The sequence below is a fragment of the Pogona vitticeps genome, chromosome 6 (assembly GCF_051106095.1).
Source record: "Pogona vitticeps strain Pit_001003342236 chromosome 6, PviZW2.1, whole genome shotgun sequence".
In the NCBI taxonomy this organism is placed as follows: Eukaryota; Metazoa; Chordata; class Lepidosauria; order Squamata; family Agamidae; genus Pogona; species Pogona vitticeps.
Genome location: NC_135788.1, coordinates 89,765,547 through 89,788,035, shown reverse-complemented (window position 1 = coordinate 89,788,035; position 22,489 = coordinate 89,765,547). Strand labels below are relative to the sequence as shown.

The window sequence follows — 22,489 nt, the reverse complement described above, 5'->3', positions numbered from 1 at the left end:
TTGCCATAATCTACAGGTAATCTGATAGTGTTGCCCTGATTTCCGAAAAATGCTAGTACCTATGAGATGTCTCTAACTATCTTAGAATATAGGGAAGTAGGATAGTTGGGAATCTCACTAGAGATGGCATGAAGAAGGACCTTGATGTCATGCATGCTATTCCAGAATGTAATGACATGTTTTGGATACAGTTGGTGGAGGTTGCATGGCAGATTTCATTAATGTCGCATCTACAGGTAGAGTTGGGTTGATTTTTACAGGACCACATAGCCTGGTTTGATTGACAGTGATCCTCCAGCAGGGATTCTTCCCAACAACAACACTGAACTTTTCTTTAGTTGAATGTGCTAGTCACACATTCTCAACAAGTGTCATATGGCCCCCTGGGCGACCTTGGCACATTGAATGGGGCCACAGACTGTAAACAGGTCTTCACACACACCCTTGTAAGGTTTGTTAATGATGTAATCCTGATTCAGCCTATATATTTTTCTTATTGTGTTTATGACCGTGGCAAAAAAAGGTTGAGAATGGCTGTGCTACAGAATGGACTGTGTAATTTTATACATGCAAATTACCTAGAGCCATAATAGACCATCATCCTTTTTGGAGATATGCTGGAAGAATTAATGCTAATGGGCTTTGAGACTTCCCTGCTGATTCCAAGTCTAACATGAACATGTAGGCTGATATTAGACACGGGCACTTCGTAGTCGTATCGCAGGGATACAAATATGACCTGCGGCACCACAGATGCCACTGGGGCCCAATTCCCCTCCCCCAGAACTGGCCAGTCCATAGGCTCTGTGTGGCGCTGAGATCCTTGTTCAGTAGCAGTGCCCCAATCCCAGCAGAAGCCCAGCCGACCCTTCTCTGCCTCCCCATGCAGCCAACCACTTATTGGCTGAGCAGGGAGATTCCCCTATTCTGTCTTCACACAGAAGTGATCAGCTGCAGGGAGGGGCCGGATGGGATTGGCCCTAAAGAAGCTAGCTGCTTTGTTTCCTTACCTGCTTTTGAGAAGCAAATAAATAATGTCCCTGTATAATATCTCCTGTGGTGTGCAAAAAATCTTGATGTGTAGAGGTTAGCAGAACAGATCCAGCTATGTATATAACCCTTGTAGAAGCCTGTTCTGTGGCCAATGTGTGCCAGCAAACTCAGCAGTTCACTTGTTAGTCATGTAGCCGTTTCAGGATTGGGAATAAAACCTATAAAAGTAGCAAACTTATTATAGAATGCTTTTTTATATATTAGATTCCTTTTCATCAGATGCTTTAAGTTTTGCCCTCACTTGACAGGTGTATTATTTTTGCATCTTATTTCTTTCTGCCTGATCCCACTGTTTGCATTGTTTTTTCTGTACACCTGTGTACCTAAGGATAGTTTGTGAAATTGTTGAAGTGGATTCTGATCTGCAGAATCTTACGCCATAACAAATATGACCATCATTAAAGTGCCATAAAATTTTCTACCATGTTTCTTGTAGCTAATAAACCTACCTGCCTCTTGTAAACATTAGAGGTCTGAATTAGTACAGTACTTGGGTTGTCTTTTGTCTACCTCTGCCATTTTTAAATTTTGCCCTGTTTTAATATGTTTAGATTTGTTCTGTGGATTTGTTGTGTTTTATTAACATAATATGAAGTATCTGGGATACATAAATGTATTACTTTATTCGATTATTCATTTTTTCTATTATACATTAAAAATGAATACATTGCTATAGAACGTTATATACTGTATATTTGAGCCAAAATATATCAGCCTGAACAGTCTCAGATCATTTGTGAACTATTGCTTCATTTGAACTGTTCATTTAAATAAATAATCACAATGCTGTTAGAGCTGGTTTCCTTTTTTTTTTCAGACGTGAGAGCCGACAATGTAGTTTTTTCTTAAGGTTAGCAAAGAAAGATTTTTTTTTAAACTAGCGTTTCAAGGTTGCCTTCTGAACAATCTTAAATGGGTGTGAACAATCTTAAAATGGGTGAAAATAATTACATGGAAGAGTATTCCCCCCAATAAGAGTTGTACATTTTCTGGATCTGTTTCTAATGGCTTATGTGCGGCGTTCCCTCTAATTTTCAGCTCTTCTTGGCAGGGCTTCTTTTGCGCGTGCTATTCCACTCCCCCATGCGCTTCTGTCCTCCACATGGGGTCCCCAGCCATGACTAAAGGGACAGGAAAACACTCATTGTGGGTGCAAAGGGGTTGCAGTACTACATGCCTGTACAGCTCTGCAGCTTAGCAGGGGTCCCCAACCTTTTTCACCCCATGGACCAGCTGGGGAAGGCAGGGCACCCCCCTGTGCGCATGCGTGAATGAGTACATATGCATGCAAACTGCGACACGGCATTTGTATGGGTGTGGGCGTACTCGTGCACATGCGCAAACAGTGGCACAGCACTCGCACAGGTGCGCTGGAGTGCACGCGCATGCACAAATCAGCTGTGCAGGGATGAGTGAGTGCTAGGTTTGTCTCCGTTGCCCGGTCTGGCTTACGCCACGGCCCGGCATCGGATCATGGACCGGGGGTTGGGGACCTCTGGCTTACAGGGAACCTTGCTTGCATGTTTTCTGGGAAATGTCAAGATGTGTTAATTCTGGCACAGTCTTCCTTTGGTCCATGTGTTTTCAGAAATTAATATAGGAAGGGGGCCTTCAGTATGAAGCTCTTTCCATAAAAATAAGTAGGTTACATAGTGACAGTGGGCAGCCCAAAATTAAAATAAGACCAATATGTCTACCCTCCTTTTGTTCCAAAGCAAATTTTGCATTAAGACTATTTGTGATAGCTGAACACTGTCTCCTTGGGTGTTTCCAGATTCAAGAGGGATTTTGAAATTGTCAGCCATCCTGCTGCATAACATACACACACAAAAAAACAGCTGTTGCAAGGGCAGTAATCTTAAACCTTGGGGTACCGGATCACTCTAAGTGATATTTTAGTGCTGTGTGATGTTAAGGTCTGGAATTGTTAGCTTTCCCCAGGAATCATACAACTTCTGACAGGGGTTCTTCCTCTCTCCTCTACCACAGGGCACATGCATCTCTCAGCCACCAGAGAGCCTTTGTACATCCGTTGGCAATACCCAAGAGTCCCTACCTGCCAAAACCTGTGGAGTACCAAGACCTGTCAATGGAGTCATTAACACGTAAGGCTTTTGAAGAGGCCCTCTTGAGAGAAATATGCATATGTACTTTAGAATAGTCGTTCTTAATCTTGAGGTCTCCAAACATTCCTGGAGTGCAACTCCCAGAATCCTTGACCACTGGCCTTGCTCTCTGGGATTTCTAGGAATCACCCATCAGCATCTGTGGAACTGTTTTTGGGAGCTCCTTATTCTAGAACAGAGCAGATGTTGCATTCAATTCCCAGAATTCCCTAGTTCAAGATATGGTGACTGAGGAATTCTGGGTATTCAGCAGCTCTGGAGGGCACCAACGTGAACTGTAATCTCAGTAAGTCCCTTGGTGGTACTAGGGTTTATAGTTGTGTGTGAATCAGGCTCTTCCAGAGGTTTGTAGAATCCATTTAACAGCAGTAAATACCATGGTGGGCAAAGTACAAGATGTGGGGTCTCATGCACCTGCCAGGTAGTGAGTAGCCCTTATAGAAGGAGCAAACAGTTGTCAGGTCTGTGAACGCTGATCACCCCATCCTATACCATTTTTAAAGTAGTCATATGGTCTACATAAAATAGTTGAGAGTGGAAGTCTACATTTGTATTTTTGGACTGCAACCCACACACCCCAAATTGTCCAGGAATAACCCGGGCAGAAACATGTCTGCGGACAAGCTTTCTAGCTACATTCCTCTATTGCTGCTTTCCCTGGCCTGTTTCTCCTTTCAGAAATTAGCTGCTGTGGTGCTACCTGGGCATTATAGGTCTTTGGGAGGCATCCCTAATGGGCAACAAGATTGTAAGTCTCAGCATCATCCATGCCCCTCTCTGCTGATCAGTCAGCCACCCCCTCTGACACATGTCTGACCAGTAGGGGCATGTCTGTTTCAGCATGGAAGATGCTAGGAGTCATAATTTTGTTGCCCATTAGGTTTCTATAGAGTGTGTCTCCCAATCACCTTTAAACTCCCGGAAAGACCTATGATGCCCAGGTAGCACTGTGGTGGCGTCCTTTGTTTTGAAAATAGAAGCAGGCTGGGGAAGGCAATGACAGAGGCAAATAATCCGGAAAGCTGGTCTGCAGACTTAACGTTTGTGGGCTGCACCTCCCAGATCTCTGCCTTGGGGATTCCTGGACATTTCAGGGTGTGGGGGAGGGACTTGCCAATCTAAAAATATAAAAGAGCACACCCTTAGTTGTGAGACTGGAAAAGGCTGGGGGCAGGATTGCTTAGGGAGGAAGAATAGGGTGATAGATAGTGAATAGAATAACCTTTCTCTTCCAACTGCCCTACAGAGATGTTGACTTTCTGCACCCAGCCCGTGACCATAGTGTCTGGGGGTGATAGGAACTGTAGTATGGCACATCCACAGTACACTGGGTGGGGAAAGGCTACAATAGAAAGGGGTAAGGGCAGGGAGATGAGGTATTGTTAATCAAGCATTTTGCAATGTGGGGGGTGGTCTGTATGTGGCCCATAGTTCACATGACTTCAACTCCTGATGTAGAAACCTTCTGAGAAAGATGGACCCATAGGGCCAGTCATTTTAAAGTAACTTTCTGTGTCACCACCCAAGACCAAGAGCCTTAAAATGTCAGGTGGAGAATAACAACGAAAGATATTTGATTTTAGGCCTTGGTTTGAGTTTCTTGCTACCCCCATGGATTTACTGGTTGATTTGTCTTTAAAATTAGTGGGTATTTCATAGGGAGGTCATGATGGAGGATGGCGTAAAAACACCTAATGCACTGCATTTCTGTCCCTTGGCAGTCTACAGCCAGGCTTGACGGAGCATGCTCAGGGAGACAGCTCAGATACAGAGGAGCTGTTGCGTAAAAAACAGAGACTAAACATGGTGTCTTCAGCTCCTGATGGAACCTGTGTAGCAGCCCGCACACGCCCTCTCCTCAGCTGCAAGAAGCGACGTCTTGTTCGACCCAGCAGCTTGGTGCCACTCTCCAAAAAGGTCAGTATTGAGGAAGGTGGCAGTCATCTTCCTATATTTGATTTGCTAATGAGAATTGTGATTGATTATTCAGATAGTAGAGGAGAGAACATTAAACAGGGTTGAAAACTATCTTATTTAAGAGGGAGCCAGGTGAGGATTTTCCCACGTTATACTTCAATTATCCCACTTAACTCACAGTATAGTTTGCACACATTTTTTTTTCCTTGGGATAGTGAGGTTTGGCAAAGGTTGCCAGGACTTGAGATGACAGGCCCCGCTTAGTTGCATGAAGCTGCTTTGTGTTTTGGTCAGATGACCTTGAGATTAGACAGAAGATACTGCTTTGATCACTGTTTATACTGCTCTAGGAAGGCTGACTGTCAGCTTTTGAAATTCTTCATATCTTTAAGACAGGAGGAAGCACATCTGTGCTTCAGGTTTATTGAGAGAATAGTTAGTCAAGGATTATAAAATGCATTGCAAACAAAAATGTGTTCTGTTAAATGGATTCTTTTTCTAGGGGGTTTAGGTACCTGGCTTGCAATATTGTGGGAACCATCCTTTTCATTAGGCACAGTGAGGGCAAGGCCTGATCCAGAGTTTACTATCTAGCAGTACCACAGAGGCTGTTTTTGGGTGGGGGCAACAGCAGCTGTTCCTTGGCTGCTCTTTGTGAGCCTCTGGCAGTTCCTTCTGTTGGAGGATAGTGTTATGTGTTCCTGTTCTCTAAACTGACTTCCTACCCTCAAGTGTGGTAGAGGAAGCTTTTCCATTGCTACTATTTAACTAGTACTCCAGTCAGCTTCTGTATGTGGAATGGGAGAGGGGTGAAATTTCTTCAGACATAAAGCTTGTAGTTCTAGTCATGAAGCTGATGACTTACATATTTACTGGTGTGCATCGGTTTATATGAACAGACACAAATTTAGAGGTAGGTTTTATTGGTTGCAGATGAAGTAATTTTGCCATAAATTGCTGCCCAACCAGATCATTCTAACTAAACCACCTAGACTTCCAGGGAATATTATTCCAGTTTCTTTTTTGGAGCTGGAGAGAAAGGGTGTTACTGAGATTATGTTGACTCTTTATGATATCAGTGCTGATAAAGGTGATTTGTCTCTAGAGTATGAAAATATCCCAAATCTCCATGTTCGCCGTTTAACATTAGAACACCTTTATGAGTCTGTCATGGAGACTGGGGGGATTTGGGAAGACATTTTTTCAAATGAAACTTTGATGGTGGTAAAGTGAATGTTAGTTTGCTTTTTCAAGTTTCTATTGATTTGTTCGATACTAATTGTTTTGTAATTTAGCCACTAAGTCAGTTAGACCAGTTTCATTGTTGTTAACAGGAAACAAGGGGCTTTATTTCAAACAAAGTGTAATGGGCATAGCGCTTCTCAGCCCACTGTTGAGTAATGCAAACTTGTATTCATTCAGCAGTACTGATAGCAGTTGGCTTACATAGGGCTCACCTCCTGAGGTGATTAATTCAAGGTCCATACAGTGGCTGTACCTGAAATAAGCACATGGAGATGAACTACTTTTTCTAGTTGATGTATTAGTTTTATATCCTGCCTTTTCTCTGTGAGGTCAGAGCAATCAGTATGATTTTTCATCGTGGCCTCGTGAATGCACATAAGTGGGTTTCTTCTGTGCCTGCGCAGAATGTTTCGAAAGTTTAAGGAGCTTCAAAAAGATTTGACAATAAGATACCCCCTTTGAAGTGCAAGCTCCATCCCTCCAATCTTCCCCTCAGTTCCTTTTTTTCTACCGCGAGGTCAGTAAATTAGGAACACTAGAGCGATCGAGAAAGGAAAGTAAACCTATTATTTCTTGAAATTAATCATTCTTCACTGTGATTATCCTCAATTAGATCATTGTTAGTTATTTCCTGTAGTAATTGAACTTTATTTTCCCCCTTTTACAACAGTTTTCGCTTTCCCGCATTCCCTCCCGGACGGTCCGCCCCCCCCCCCAAATTTTCCCAAAGTTTATGGCCTCTCCAGGATTTAAGAGGTGCACTGTTTGCCTAAAGAAAATACCTCTTACTGACTGGCACGACAAATGTTTATTCTGTTTGGGAGAACACCACCAAACCCAATTGTGCCCTGATTGTAAGAAGCTGACAAAACCTGCAAGTTACGACTTCAGTGTCTTAAATCCTATTTGTACAAAAAGACCCTGAACCCAACTATGGAAGTAGGGGCTTCACCATCAACGGTACAGCAAAATTGGTCTGAAACAACATGACCCATATCTAGTCCAGCAACTCACTCCGTGTAAAGCATGACATCAGTCCCAAATAAATCTGGAGTCACAAAAGTCATCTAAATCCGGCTCAACCCCCACGCCTAAAGCCCAGACCCGCTCTGACGATCCTGCAAAAAAGAAAAAGGATAAGGATAAACCAAAAAACCAAACAAAATGTCAAAGACAACCATCATAGAACCTCCACCGGCCTCATTACTTTCACCGATATTGGAGGAGTCATTTCTAGAGGCACCAGTCTCCTCAGATAGAGAAGACCATACATTGACATCGGCACAAGCAGCACACTCAATTGCCAGTTTGTCTCCAGTCTCAGGCTGATGTACATTCCGGCCCGGCCATAGCCCTTTTCAGCCCTCGATCATCAGGGCGGGCAGCTACCTAGCATGGATCATAAACTCAGAAAGACAGCGAAATCTTATATACCAAAGTCCTTCATACCGAGAACCATATTATCAACAACAGTCATACCACTATCGGCAGTCCTTTCGTCCATACCAACAACATCAAGAAAGACCTTACCTACCAACCTCTACATTGACATCACAGTTCAGAACCCAGCAACCACAGAGAGCAAGAGAGCCCTTTCGAAAACAGCAAAGAAAGGGTAAGCAATATTCATAACCCTTTACAAGCATCTTTCCAAACAAGACTCCATGATTTTCTACCGGCATGGAAAGAAATAAGGAGTGACAAATGGGTTCTATCCATAATTCAAACAGGATATTACAGTGGTTCCTCGATTTACAAACTTAATCCCTATTGGAACAGCATTTGTACATCAAAAGGTTTGTAAGTCAAGGCAAGATTTCCCATAGGAATGCATTGAAAACCATTTAATCCGTTCAGGCTGTTTTTCGTTCGTATGTCGAAGTGCTGATTCGTAAGTAGAGGCATTAGTTCCCATAGGAACTAATGCAAAGCCGGTTAATCTGTACTCTACCACTAGGGGGATTATTTTTTTCTTCTTCTTTTGACCTAAGATGAACTTAGGTTTAAAAAAAAAGGGCAGGAAATGTTTTTTTCATTCATAAGTCGAGGCTCCGTTCGCAAGTCGAAGCGACATTTTGCGACCAAAGCCATTCGTAACTCGAAACGTTCGCAAGTCAAGGCATCACTGTTCATTGAATTTTTCAAAACCCCACCATTCAATATTACTAAAAATGATTTTTCATTAGCCCTACAAGAAGAAATATCATCACTTCTTCAAGAACAAGCCATAATCAGAGTCCCACCTTCTGCAATTAATGAAGGGTTTTATTCTCAATACTTTACCGTTCCAAAGAAGGATGGAGAACTTCACCCCAAATTTATTCGACCCAGATAATTCCATATGCTAACTTTCAATACCATTATCCCCCTTCTCTCACAGGGAAACTGGTTCGCGGTCATCAACTTACAGGATGCGTACTTCCATATATTGATACATCCCCTTCATCAAAAATTCCTCAGATTTTGATTCAACAACACAACATATCAATTCTGTGCCCTACCATTCGAACTATTGACAGCCCCAGGGACATTTACAAAATGTATGGCGCCAATTGCAACCTACCTATGACTTCGAGGAATTGCCATATTTCCTTACATCAACGACTGGCTGATAGTAGCTTGTTCATATCAAGATACTGCCAGAACCACAGAGATGACCCTAGACACCTTACAAAGACTAGGACACAAGGTGAACTACACCAAATCTTGCCTAGAACCATCAGAAACGACTAGTTACATCAGCACAAATCTCAATTCCATGAAGGCAAGAGCATTCATATTTCTACAAAGAATTGTCAAAATAAAGCATGGCATTCGTCCATTCCAGCTTCATGCAATGGTATCAACACACAAAGCCCTACATCTACTAGGACGGATGGCTTCTACAACTGCAGTAATTACGCATGCAAGACTAAAAATGAGAACACTACAGGCTTGGTTTCTATCCCTATTCGACCCCATGATAGACCACCAGTCGAAACATCTAGTGGTGACACCAGAATTAGCAGACCAACTTACCTGGTGGGCATTCCTTCCACATCTGACCCTTGGCAGACCCTTCAAGCCCTTAACATTATCTAGTCAAGTCACCACGATGCCAGTCCCTCGGGATGGGGAGCGCACTGTCAAGAACTCCAAATACGTGGCCTGTGGACAAGGAAAGAAAGATCACTACATATAAATCACCTCAAAATATTGGCCATAATAAAAGCATTTCAAGCCTTCTTACCTCATATTGAAGGGCAAGCTGTTCAACTAGTCACAGACAACACAATGACCATGTACTATATAAACAAGCAGGGAGGCACCCACTCACTAGCCCTACTGTACCTCACAGTGGATCTACGGGAATGGTGTTACTTACATCACATCTTCCCAGTGGCTATTCACATCTCAACAGAAGTAAATTACATAGAGGATCATCTAAGCAGACTACCAACTCGAACTCACAAATGGACATTGGACAATCGTATTTTCCAGATGATCTGTCGTCAATGCGGGAGCACCCATCAATAGATCTTTTCGCACCACAGGAAAACACCAAATGTCCCAGATACTGCTCAAGAGCTGGCATCGATCCCAAATATCTAGGAGATGCATTCATGATAGATTGGACACGGGAAATGCTGTATATATTACTCCAGTAGTAATGATCCAGAAAACAGTCATCAGGATCACTCAGTGCCGAGCAAATGCCATATCACTCCATGGTGGCCACGTCAACCATGGTTCACCCACCTCAAGAAAATGGCATCAGACATATTTCACTTACCATCACTAACGAATCTTCTCTCCCAGAACAACAGCTTGATTCTACATCCAGACATCCCATCTCTGAGTGTGGAGGATACTCCCGCCTTCCAGAGAATCCTAGATCAGGCTCAGAAATCCTCCACACAGAAACTCTATGAGAACAAGTGGAAAGTTTTCACTAATTTTACTGACTTTAAAAATTTAAGTTCAAACCCAGTCTCACTTAAAACAATACAGTGGTGCCTCGCATTACAATGTTAATTCGTTCCAGCGAAATCGCTGTAGAACGAAAACATCGTAAATTGATTTTTAAAAGCCCATAGAAACGCATTAAAACCCGATTAATGTGTTCCTATGGGCTTGAAACTCACCGTCCAGCAAAGATCCTCCATAACACGGCCATTTTCGCTGCCCGTGCAGCGAGGAATCCGTCCCAGAAAACAGTGGGCAGCCATTTTTTAAACCCGCGGCCATTTTGAAACCGCCGATCAGCTGTGTGAAAATCTTCGTTTTGCGATAATCGGTTAGCGAAGCAGGGAACCGATCATCACAAAGCGAAAAAAACCCATAGGAAACATCGTTTTGCGATCGCTTTCGCAATCACAAAAACTTCTTCATTATGCGATTTCTTTGTTAAACGAAGCGCTCGTCTTGTGAGGCACCACTGCACTCACCTTTATTCTCCACTTACTCGACCTTGGACTGTCATATTCTACTATCAAAGTCTATATATCAGCGATTGTAGCACATCGACAACCCCACTCTCAAGCATCAAAACTTTTCTCCCATCCCACTTTGAAAAAATGTATGAAAGTTCTTTAAAATATCAGACCTTCAACTCAACAAATTGCATACCAATGGTCCTTACAATTAGTTCTAGATACTCTTACCAAACCTCCTTTTGAATCCATGGCTACCTGCAATGAAAAATTATTATCTTTGAAGATGGTCTTCTTAGTAGCAATCACATCTGTGAAATGAGCTAGTGAATTGGTGGCTCTTAGATCAGATTCCCCATACTTACAATTTCATCCTGACAAGGTCACCATGTACTTTGATGTATCATTCCTTCCCAAAGTTGTCTCCGAATTCCACATGAACCAACCCATAATATTACCAACCTTGTTTCCAGCCCCATCAACATCCATCGAGCGCAAGCTCCACATGCTAGATGTCCGAAGAGATTTAGCTTTTTATACCAACAGGACTAGAGAATTCAGAAAGTCGCCTAGATTATTTGTATGCTATCACGGCCCTAATAAAGGTGCTCCGGCTTCGGCACAGACCATATCCCAATGGATAGTTCAGACTATGTCACTAGCATATGAACTCTCGGGCAAGTCAATCCCTGACCAACTAAAAGCTCATTCCATTAGAGCAACATCGACTGCTCTGCATCGTGGAATAGAATTACAGAACATTTGCCAAGCAGCTACCTGGTCCAGTCCATCGACCTTTGTGAAACACTATCGCCTCAATGTCAGGGCAGAGAATGATGCTGCTTTCAGCAGAGCTATCCTGACATCTCTGCTACCGTGACATCCCACCATCCGGTAGGTGAGCTTGTCAGTCACCCACTTTTGTGCATTCACAGAGGCCACGACGAAGAAAGAGAGGTTACCTACCTGTAACCATGGTTCTTCTAGTGGACCTCTGTGAATTCACACAATCCCTCCCCTCCTCCCCTCTGTCCATCACGTTGTCTACTAATAGGTGCAATCCTACTTTGATAGCGGCGGACTATAGAAGGAACTGAGGGGAAGATCGGAGGGGCGGAGCTTGCGCTCCAAAGGGGGTATCTTATTGTAAAATCATTTTGAAGCTCTAGAAACATCCGAAACGTCCTGCGCAGGTGCAGAAGAAGCCCACTTGTGTGAATTCACAGAGGTCCACTAGAAGAACCATGGTTACAAGTAGGTAACCTCTCTTTTATTCTTCTCACCTTATTCTCACAACAACCCTGCGAAGTAAATCAAGTTCTGAGAGAACATGTCTGTTCCAAAGAATTCCATGTCTTGGTGGGGATTTGAACCAGAATCTCTCAGACCTCTACCAGAACAGCTACACAAATCTCGCTCTCGCTGGTTCTTGTTGTCCAGGTACTCAGACCTTTCCTGTACCCTTTTTCACTCCAGGTCCATCGCAGCAGCATGGGGCGATGCAGCTGTGACATGAACCCCTCATGTGCTCTTTGCAGCACCCGGAGCTCAGTGCCTCCAGAAATCCAGTATGAAGCCCCTTTGATGGAGCGCCTCTCGCAGCTGGACTCCTGCATCCACCCTGTTCTCTCATTCCCAGATGGTAAGACTAGGGCAATGAGAGGAATTCTCTCTATGCATTGTGAACAGTATAATGCTGACCCCCAAGCCCAGTTTGGAAGCAGCACTCAAGACTAATAGAGAGGACTTCCTTTATCCTGTCATGCATGCTGATTGCTGACCCCAGGCAGTGGTCCTTTAGAATTAGAAGCGAGTTTGATAACGTGTGGTCCTCCCCACCTGATACACATACTTCGTTTTTGAATCTATAGAGATAGGCAGCCAAGCCCACCTAAATTACAGTGATTGGACAGTTTTTAGACAACAACAAAAAAAAAGACAGCGAGTTTGTGACTGAGTGAGTGAGTTTGTAAGTGAGTTCCTGGGAAGAATTCTGGCTGTCCTTGGCATCAGTTGCTGGGCATTCCTGACCTAATTTGCTGAGTGCTATTCTACATGGCATGCACTATTGGGAGATCCAGGAGGTATGATTTAAACAGATAGGCAAGCAGGCATCTTTTCCTCCCACTTCCCTCTCTCTCTCTCTCTTTCTCTCCCTCCCTCCCCTCAACTGGGTCTTCTTTTCAGTCAGTGTGAATTGGCTCATGAGGTGCTCTGCCCTCGTCTGGACAACTTGATATCTGACTGGAAATTTCCAGATGACGTAATAACATCATAACAACCTTGGTGAAAAGGATGTTAATCAGGCCTTTAAAAACCGCTAAAAGAGCGCCATCTGGGGACTCTGGAAAGACCTGCTGCTCTTGAAACATTTGGACCGATAGGGAAAATTGCCTCTCTCTCTCTCTCTCTCTCTCTCTCTCTCTCTCTCTCTCTCTCTCTCTCGGCAGGTCACAATGTCGTTTTGGTGCAGTCGTATGTTGGCTGACAGTGCATCAGGGAGCTTGAGGGAGAGTAAAACTATCTGGTTTCATTTTCAGCTGTACTAGCAGATCACAGAGTATTGCTTCTGTTAATCAGCAGTGTACTTTTCTCTCTCTTACATGCATGCAGAAAATCACCGTACACCCTCAAATGCAACCCTTTTGGATGCCTCTTTTACTTCCTCTTGTTTCTCAACACAACAGTGGATAAGGCTGAAGCCATAATTGTTAGATCATATTAAATACATGTTCTCTCTCTTTCTCTCTCTCTGTATGCGTGTGTGTGTGTGTGTGTGTGTGTGTGTGTGTGTGTGTGTGTGTGTGTGTGTGTGTGAGAGAGAGAGAGAGAGAGAGAGAGAGAGAGAGAGAGAGAGAGAGAGAGAGCTTTCTCAGCCTGGCACTTAAGCTTCTTTCTATTAATATCTCCAGCTCACACCCTCTCATCAGCTGCTCTCTTGTTGTTCAACTGGCCTTCTTACCTTCCTAAGCTTCTATCCATAGTAACCATTTTTATTGATTTCATTGAAAGTACTTGCATGCCGAGATAACTGTTTAGCACTGATAAAATAAATGCAAACAAGAATTGTGCTGAATAAGCAAAATGCAACACAGCATGACACTGAAATAAATGCAAACAGCAGTCAAATTCTACTGTATTAAGACTTAAAATCATAGAAAAATAGGGGCATAGAAGACACTTCCCTGACACAAAAACAAAAGTGGGTGCCCCATGAACTTCTGTGCAGAAGACATTACAGAGAATTCCCTTGTTTATTAGACCAAATTAGCAGCTTCTATTCCTGGGACTCAGGATTTGTGTTGTGTATCTGTGTGTGTTGTCAGAGTCCATTAAAATGTTTCCTTTTCCTTTTTCCTTTCCCTTTTTCTCTTAAAGTTTATTGGGCAGAATGTATTACTGAAAAACAGATAAATGGTTGGAAAAATGGGGTGGGAGAAATGAGGTTGATTGCATGAGCATACACAAAATATTGCAGAAGCTTTAAAAGCATTCAAGAATTTTTGTGAAGGAGTGGGGAACAGTTTTTGACCAATAGCTATGCAAGTTATGACTGATAGGAGTTGTATTCTAACAGCATCTGAAGAGCCATGCTTCCTTGGGCCATATTTTAGAGAAGCATTGAGAGAAGGAAGGAGGGAGGGTTGGATGGTGGTTTGATTGGTTGGTGTCCTCCTGATTATCTCCATCCTTGGCTTGCTTGAATAATCTGAAGTCCTGCCTCTAGTAGAAGGAAGAGTTTGTTTCTAAGGGATTGGTTGCAGGAATAATGTTAGATTATTGCAAAATTATCTTATGCACCACACACTACTCTGCCACAAAAACTACATGCTGCAGGTCCTTGATGATCCCTCTTTGACTCATCAAATCACATTCAGAGAAGATTTTTCTGCGACATGCACAATGTGTGTGTGTTTATTGGGAACCCCTTTGCAGGGTTACAAATAAAGGTACATCATACTATGCAGAGTCTTATGACATAGTGGTTAAACTGCAGTACTGCAGGCAAGACTCTGCTCACAACCTGAGTTCAATCCCCACAGCCTCAGGTAGCCAACTCAAGGTTGACTCTTTCTGAGGTCAGTAAATTGATTACGCAGCTTTCTGGGGGAGGTCAGTGTGTAAACTGCATAATTAAATTGTAAACTGCCCAGAGAGCACTTTCTGTGTGGCAGTATATAAGCAGCACACTTTGCTTTGTAGTAACCCCCTCCTGTTTTCATTTGTCTCTCTGTATATGTTTCTCTACAGATGTACCAATGAGTTTGCATTTCCAGAGCATGTTGAAATCCCAGCTGCAGAACAAGCCCTGTGAGAAAATCAAACCACCCAAAAAGCTGACGCTGAAGCATCGGCCAACCATGCCTCCCAGTGGCCTGTCTGACTCTGCGCGCAAGGATCGTCACAAACTAGTTAATACCTTCTTAGCTGCAGCTAGTAAGTTATCTCAGTTTTGGTCTTGTTTTGACAGGCATGATCCAAAGTGTCTCTTAGCAGAGCCATACTGTATACGTGACTTGTGTGATGCCACAGAATGCAGTTTGATGCCAGAAATTAACATGTGAAATAATAATAAAGTACTTTTGTCTGCCCTCATAATTGACCTGTGTCTTTGAGAGCTTGCAATGCATGCACATTGCTACTTGGGCACAACTCTTGCTGTCTGTCCTCCCTACAGGAAGGGAGCCAGTCAAGTTTAAAAAATGTGCAGATTCAGCCTTCCCCAATCTACTGTTATCCAGATGGTGGGAATGCAACTCCCAAGAATCCCACAGTCACCTATGCATTAAATTCCTTGTTTTGCATGTTTCTCAATGAATTTGTTGATACATAGGTGCATGTCCTGCCCTCTATTTCCTAGGGATACTCATTTCTGAGCATCAGGAATGTTATGTATATAACTGATACAGCTGGAAAGGTAGGTCATGAACTTAGTTGTTACATATATGATGTATTGGCATAGGAGATTGCCAGTAATTAAAGAGTTACTGCTTTGATTATGGGACTCTCCCACAGTGAGAGTGATTGTGGGCAGATCTGGTGATCCCCAAGATCAAAGCAGCAGCTCTTCAATTACCATCTGCTTCCATCTGCCAGTAAAGGGAACACTCTTAGGCAAGCAGAATTTAGAGAACAAAATTTTTTCCCAGTGGTTACTCACTTTCTCCTTACACTTCGTAACACAACATCCTGCTTCATTGCCTATGGATTCCTGTGTACTCTGGAAGCAAAAAGGACATGAACGTCATGTCTGCTTTTTAAAATGAAGGACAATGAGTTGGGAGATTAGATTCAGGTTCTGGTCTACACCGAACCATGAAATGCATATGGCAAAAATTGTCCCATATAAGTTACGCCTCTGGAGTGGTGATGACATCACCAGCGGGGGAGAGTTATGATAATTAAAGACTTCCACCTTCTCTCCCATGGTTTACACAGCTAACAATCTGTTTATGACATAGGAGTAGCAGGATAAAAGTTGGAAGGCTTTAATAACTGAATATCACCACCACCAAGTGAAGTTGTGGCCAGGGGAGGATTTTTCAGTAATAAGAAATGCCTTCCTTCTTTTTCGTAGTCTCTGTGAATGCACACTAATGAGTTAGTTAACCTGCACAGAGATCTCCGGAATATTCTAGAGCTTAAACATGCGTAAGAGCTGCAAGAGAAAAGCTGGAACTCTTTTAACTACCAAAAAATTGCCCCCTGCCAGTAATGTCACCTTTACCCAGATGTAATAGATGCAAGAGGATTTCGGCTTATTTGTCTTTGAGCCAATTCCCTCCTACCCTGACCTACTTCACAGGTTTGTTGTGAGGATAAAGTGGGGAGGAGGAGAGCCATGTACACTGCCTTGGAACACACTGTAGGAATTATAGGAGGTACCCAGCCCAATTGTCAAGTCACATGATAAGCAGCTGTGTTCATGCTACAGGAGATAGCGATGTGCAGCAAAGAAAGGAGTAGACAGGTATGAATAGTCACTTGGCTGTTCACTTGAGATGCATTTGTGGCAAAGGGCCTGCCCTGCATTTTTGCAGCAGCAAAAAGCACAGTAAAGCTGAGCGGGAGCTCCCAGGGTTTTGTTCTGGTCTCAGCAGCAGGGCTCCTTGTAGTGAGGGCTGTGTCCTGCAAGCCAGGAAAAGAGAGGGTGAAAGCAGGGCATTTTCATGGCTCTCTTTCTGTTCCACTCCTCAGCTTGCTCGCATCACAAAACCGAGCCAGACAAGGCACACAGGCAGTCCTTAGACGATCTAAGGGCTGCTCCCAAGGTGGAGAGAGCGCCTGAGCGCTCGCTTATCCTGACTCCAATTCATGAGAGAAAGCGATTGCGGGACAGCTCCTCCGAGAGAAGTGAAGGTAGGCTGGCCACAGCCAGGTCTGTCCGGGAGAGCTTGGGTTTTGTATTCTTCTTCCCTTACCTCCAGCTTCGGAGAAGGGTGCTTGCTGCTTTGGGGGAAGCCAAGGGGGCCGTGGTGCAAGATGCTGCAGTCTCTCTCCATGTGTGCTTTTGAACAGCTTCCTCCTCTAGGAGGAGATCCTACTTGAGGAGGTTCCCCTTTCTCTCTCTCATGTACTCTCGGGTTCTTTGATTTAGATGGTTTGATTGCAGGTTGATGCTAATCATTAGGACAATACCAGCATTATTTATTCTGTTCATTGTCTTCTCCCTTTTGTTTTGCTCCCTTCTCACATAGTGTTGAAGCATCATACAGATATTGGAGGGCCAAGCTATCTGTCCAGCACCATGGCCTCCACAGCTCACAGTCCCCTCGTGCGGCAGCTGTCCACCTCCTCGGAAAACTCCCTCCCGCCTGCCAGTGCAAGCTCACTGGGCACCTCTAATGCGTCTGTAAGTACCCTTCTGCGCATGGTGGGTCTTTTTCATAAAGAAGTGTTCAGTGAGATAGGGTGGTATTTATTTACCTCCTTCACTATGCACAATATATGATGGAATACAGGAGGCAAAGTCTGTCATTCCCCCCCACCCCCAAGAACTTTTAACCTAAAACAAGGCACAAGGATATTCCAGGAAGCAGAAGAAGCTACAGACAAGTATAGAGAGGAGTAGAGTGTGCACTCCTTCAAATTGTATACCTCTAGCTTGAGTTACAGGTGGACATGGGAACTAGTTCAGAGGTGGTCAGGTTTCAGAGGTCCTGGGAATACATGTGCCCCCTCTCCCAAGATCTTAGCAGCACTTCTGATTCCACCATCACCTTTTTTTTCTTGATGTCTTTTGCCCTCTTGAGGAATGTGATTGGAAATTTTGTTATGTCCCCCCCCCTCCCAATTTTTATTTAGCCTGGGAAAGGGCTCTTTTCAAAACTTCAATTGAGCAGAATTTTGATATCTTTCTAACTGGAAAGAAAAAAAGTTTTGTTTAGGGACTGCTCTGGTAATCCATATGCAGTCTATGAGAAGCACCTTGTTTACCACAGAAAAGGTGTGTGCTTTTTTTTCTGTCACTCAGTACAAATAGTGCTGAGATTTAGGAGGCCACTTACCTTTTTGTGTTTGGGACCAGCTGCTGAACAAGGTCAGTGAAGTTCATCTGGTTTCTGTTTTTATAATTTAATGGCAGTGTTATAAAATAGATGTAAGGGTAGCTTTGACTGGTTAGTTCGGTAAGTTGGAGCAGATGGCTGTAGAGCCAGGGTCAGGGGTTTGAAATCCCCACTGCAGAAGCAGCAGCAGCATATTTTGAGTTTGAAGCTCGGGTCTCTTGTAGCAGGGAAACATACCAGTCAAAAATAGCGGCTAAAATCCTGTTACTTAGTGTAGTAAGTTGCAATTTGAGTTAGGCTCATTTGAATCAGTGGAAGATATGAAGGAGTTGATTCACCAAATCCCCACTGATTCAAAGGGCCTATTCTAGTGTGATTTACTACACTAAACAATGAGATTCCAGTCAGTGGTTGATTGGTTATGGAGCTGAGCCCTACAAGCTGTACAAATGCATGTATCTAATGATGTAGCTACAAACACCAGGAAGATTCCTAGAAGGAACAAGGGAAGTTTTGGATGGTCTAGAATGTGCTTACCAGACATGATTATATATCCTGAGTAAGATCGTTGTCTCTGACATGGAAAGACATAGAACAGCCACCAGTTTTCTCTAATAAGCTGTTGCACCTTGTGTAGCTGAGAATAGTAATTCTCAACAGTTAGTCCTTCAGATGTTTGGTCTTCAACTTCTAGACTTTCCGACCAAAGATCAAGCTGCCTGGAGCTGATGGGAGTTGTAGAGTAACACATCTGGAGAACATCAGGTTGGAAAAGTGGTCACCCTTTCACCTCTGCCTTTTCCATGAGTATACTGAGGCAAGCCATAGAGAGACATGGCTGTATAGAGAGGCGTGTTTGTTCCTAGTTGCTCTTTTAGCTAGAATGACTTCTCCTCAGAGACTTGAATTACCAGAGCCAAAATCTTCAGAACAAACTAAGATGATTTCTTGGGTAAGCTGGTAGTGAATGTGGAAATAACATTTCATTGAGTTTTTGTCTTGATGCTTTTAGATGGTAGATTTTTGAAATGGTTTTTATTTTTGTTTTTCCTGTGCCTGGAAGCACTTACACAACAGGAAGAAAAGTTGATCCTTTTGGACTTCTTTCTCTGTTATGTTCCTGCAAAGGCCAGACAAACTTTTGGAGGAGGCAGTTTATTGGCTTTGATTGCATATTTCTTTTTATTTGTTAAAAGCTTGGCATGTTGTGTGTGGGGGACATTGCATCCTCTAAATATGGTTGTACTGTAAATGCCATCTCTTCCCTGTGGGTACATTGGCTAGGTCCATTGAGATTTGTAGTCTAGCTCACTGGTTCTTAACCTTGGGTTACTCAGGAGTTTTGGACTGCAACTCCCAAAAGCCTTCACCACCAGCTGTCCTGACTGGGGTTTCTGGGAGTTGCAGTTCAAAAGCATCCAAGTAACAAAGGTTAAGAACCACTGGTCTAGCTAAACCAGGGTCAGGTGGGGTATCACGCATTCCCCACTCTGAGGGTAATCCTTCAGAAAACACTAGGATACAAATGTATAAATACCTGAATAATGTTAGGCAAGTTTCCATAATTGTTATTCATTTTAGGCTGCTGTTGTGCACTGTGTTTTGTGCGTAGTATCATTACTAGTGCAATAAAATTACACAATTTTGTCCTCTATTAGATTGTGTGTATTCAAAGAGTAGGGGAAGGAGAAAGGAGTAGTTGAAATTATTAAGAGGTTTGTAGCTCCTTCCTCATTGGCTCCTGCTGATGCATAACTTCATTGGATCTCTTGAGTACCCAAATAATAGAGAGCCCTCTGATGCATATCAGGTGACTTGTGCTTAGCCAATCAGTGTTAAGATTTCTATGGGTGTAACAATCCTATCCCCACCATTAGCAGGCTGCCCTGAGGGCCAGTAAATCGCCTAGTATGTTATACATCTCCTTTCCACCTTATCTTTTATGTCAGTCATCTTGTATGATTAAAGTGCAATTTTAACAGCCATAGATGCATGCGTTCAGTCTTTACCCAGCTTTATCCATGTGATTCATACTGGGGGGGCAGGAGGAAGACAATGAGAAAATGGTAACTATTGTTCTTTTTGTTTTTGATGGTACTAGTTGTACTTCTGTGCCTTATTAGTTCCATGCTACGGAAGCAAGTTAGGCAAAGCTTTAATACTTTAAAAATCCAAATTAATTGTGTTCATATTTCCCCTTATAACAGTTCAGTGTGTCCATATGACATTAGGGAAATCATAATTTAAAGCCAAGAACATTAAAGCCAACATTATCTTAGAACTGCAGAGCTAGAAGAGACCCTATGGATCATCAAGTCCAACCCCTGTCAAGGAGGCAGAACAGGAAACTGAACTCTCAACCTCTGGCTTGGCAGCCGGAGACCTAAAGCACTCAACTCTCCAGCAGTTCAAAAACCATCTCTTCTTTAGATAAGTGGGACTAAAACAATATCTGAATACATAGTAATCTTCACTAGACCTTTAAGGTTGGAAGAAAAGGAATTCTGCTGTCTTGGCTTTAAATGAAGAGGACAGTCATTTGATATAAAATGGAACAAGTCTGTAAATTATACTTAGAAGGCACATGTCGATGTAGTCCTAGTTACTAAAACAACAACTAAAAAAGAATGGCAAATAGCACTTTATTGGGGAACTTTAGAAAGCTGCTTAGCAACAGGCATGGGAGAGAGGCAACTTCTAGGGATACCTCCCTGTGAGCCTTTCCCACAAAAAAAAATGTGCCATGTGTTTGTCACACGGTTGGTTCAGCCATGGGGGATGTTTTTGGTGGTGGAGCATAGTGGAATCTTGAGAAGCAGCCTTCCCTGACACGCAGGAAGTTTGCTATTAAGATATAATGTGTGAGATGTGCAGACTAGCTAAACACTCATTGTTGCTATGGATATGGAGAGAACATGTAGAGAAACTTCCACACGTTGAGATTTAGGAGGGTGGGTTGAGCGGGGGAAGTAGTAGGATCTGTACTTTTAGAAATGTATCTAGTTTGCTGGCTTGCCTGAATATCAGTTCTTTTTTTAAAAGACACACATTTAAGGGTAAAATATGACATGGTTACAGTTATGGCACATGCACAGTCAGAAAATGTGTTAAGAGGGAAGGTCTAGAGGTTTTTCAGATATTATTGTCCCTCTGGTAGATCCTACCCCCCCCCCCCCATATATAAGAGTGTGTGATTGTTTTCATTTGATTTTCCCATAAAATTGATACGACCATAGAACTCGAGATTGCATTTTGGGGAGGTCTCCATTCTCCCTCTTCTGATACTGGCAAAATGGGGCACCAGTATTCCATTCTTGAGATTCTCTTTACAGTAGAGATGACCTAAGGTAGTGGTCCTCTATCCAGCCCCGCTCCAAAGCTACAGTGCCTGCCATCTTTAGCTAGAACAACAAGTTCATGAATCCTTCTGTCTAGAAATGGTAACTCCTATGTTGTTTCACATAGGTGCTTATCACGGCATGGAAAGAAAAAAGCCAGGAGCCCTGAGTTTGTATGCAATGGATAACTCTCATTTACTTTGAATATTTAAAACAAATAGAGGCCAAGATAATTGAGCTGATCATCATCCTTGGCATTTCTAGCAGTAGGGATTCCCCAACTTGGCTGGAAGGCAGCATGGTACAACATTTCCTCTGGTGTGTATTTTGTGGCTCATATTCCAATGGCAGCTGCTTGGTCTGATTGAGTCCCCACATGGGGTGAGGGGACACCCTACGCGATGCCTTTCCCCCTGGCCTAGTGCCAGTGCTTGGCCTTGGAATGGCTTCCCGTTTCATCTCACATTTTGTTTGTTTCCATGTTCTGTGTTTGCTTTTCAGCAGCAGCCAAGGAGGCGGAGAGGGGAAAGCTCTTTTGACATTAACAACATTGTCATCCCTATGTCAGTAGCTGCAACAACCCGGGTAGAAAAGCTGCAGTACAAGGAAATCATCACACCAAGGTACGTCCAAGAGATGTAACGTCTTCAACCTTCCTGGTCTCCTAGTTGCTCCAAATCTAGCCAGATGGGTTAGTAGTGCAGTTCTCTGTGCAGAAGCCACTCAGGAATGGGCTAACTGCTGCTGCAGAGGCATGGCAGAGATCACAGCATCTGTAGACCTTCACCTTGGCTCTTTTTCCTCAGTTCTTTCCTCTGCCTAAGCCAAGCACATGTTACACTGCTTTGTTTTCTGTTCCTCACCCCCATCTGGATGTGCGTGTCATGGTT

General features: G+C 43.2%; 1 protein-coding gene across 8 annotated transcripts in view; it reads left to right on the top strand.

The window, feature by feature from the left end:
• Positions 1–22,489, top strand: part of KANSL1 (KAT8 regulatory NSL complex subunit 1) — a 185,067-nt gene that overhangs the window by 142,522 nt on the left and 20,056 nt on the right. For 5 of the 8 annotated variants that reach the window (XM_078377828.1, XM_073004192.2, XM_020799268.3 and 2 more), the window contains 7 exons: positions 3,043–3,158; positions 4,901–5,096; positions 12,230–12,395; positions 15,005–15,190; positions 16,952–17,113; positions 17,452–17,606; positions 22,101–22,222. In XM_078377828.1, the coding sequence (XP_078233954.1) occupies positions 3,043–3,158; positions 4,901–5,096; positions 12,230–12,395; positions 15,005–15,190; positions 16,952–17,113; positions 17,452–17,606; positions 22,101–22,222 (1,103 nt within the window). The remainder of the gene's footprint in view (positions 1–3,042; positions 3,159–4,900; positions 5,097–12,229; positions 12,396–15,004; positions 15,191–16,951; positions 17,114–17,451; positions 17,607–22,100; positions 22,223–22,489) is intronic. The other 3 variants (XM_020799270.3, XM_020799272.3, XM_020799271.3) reach the window with 3 other exon arrangements.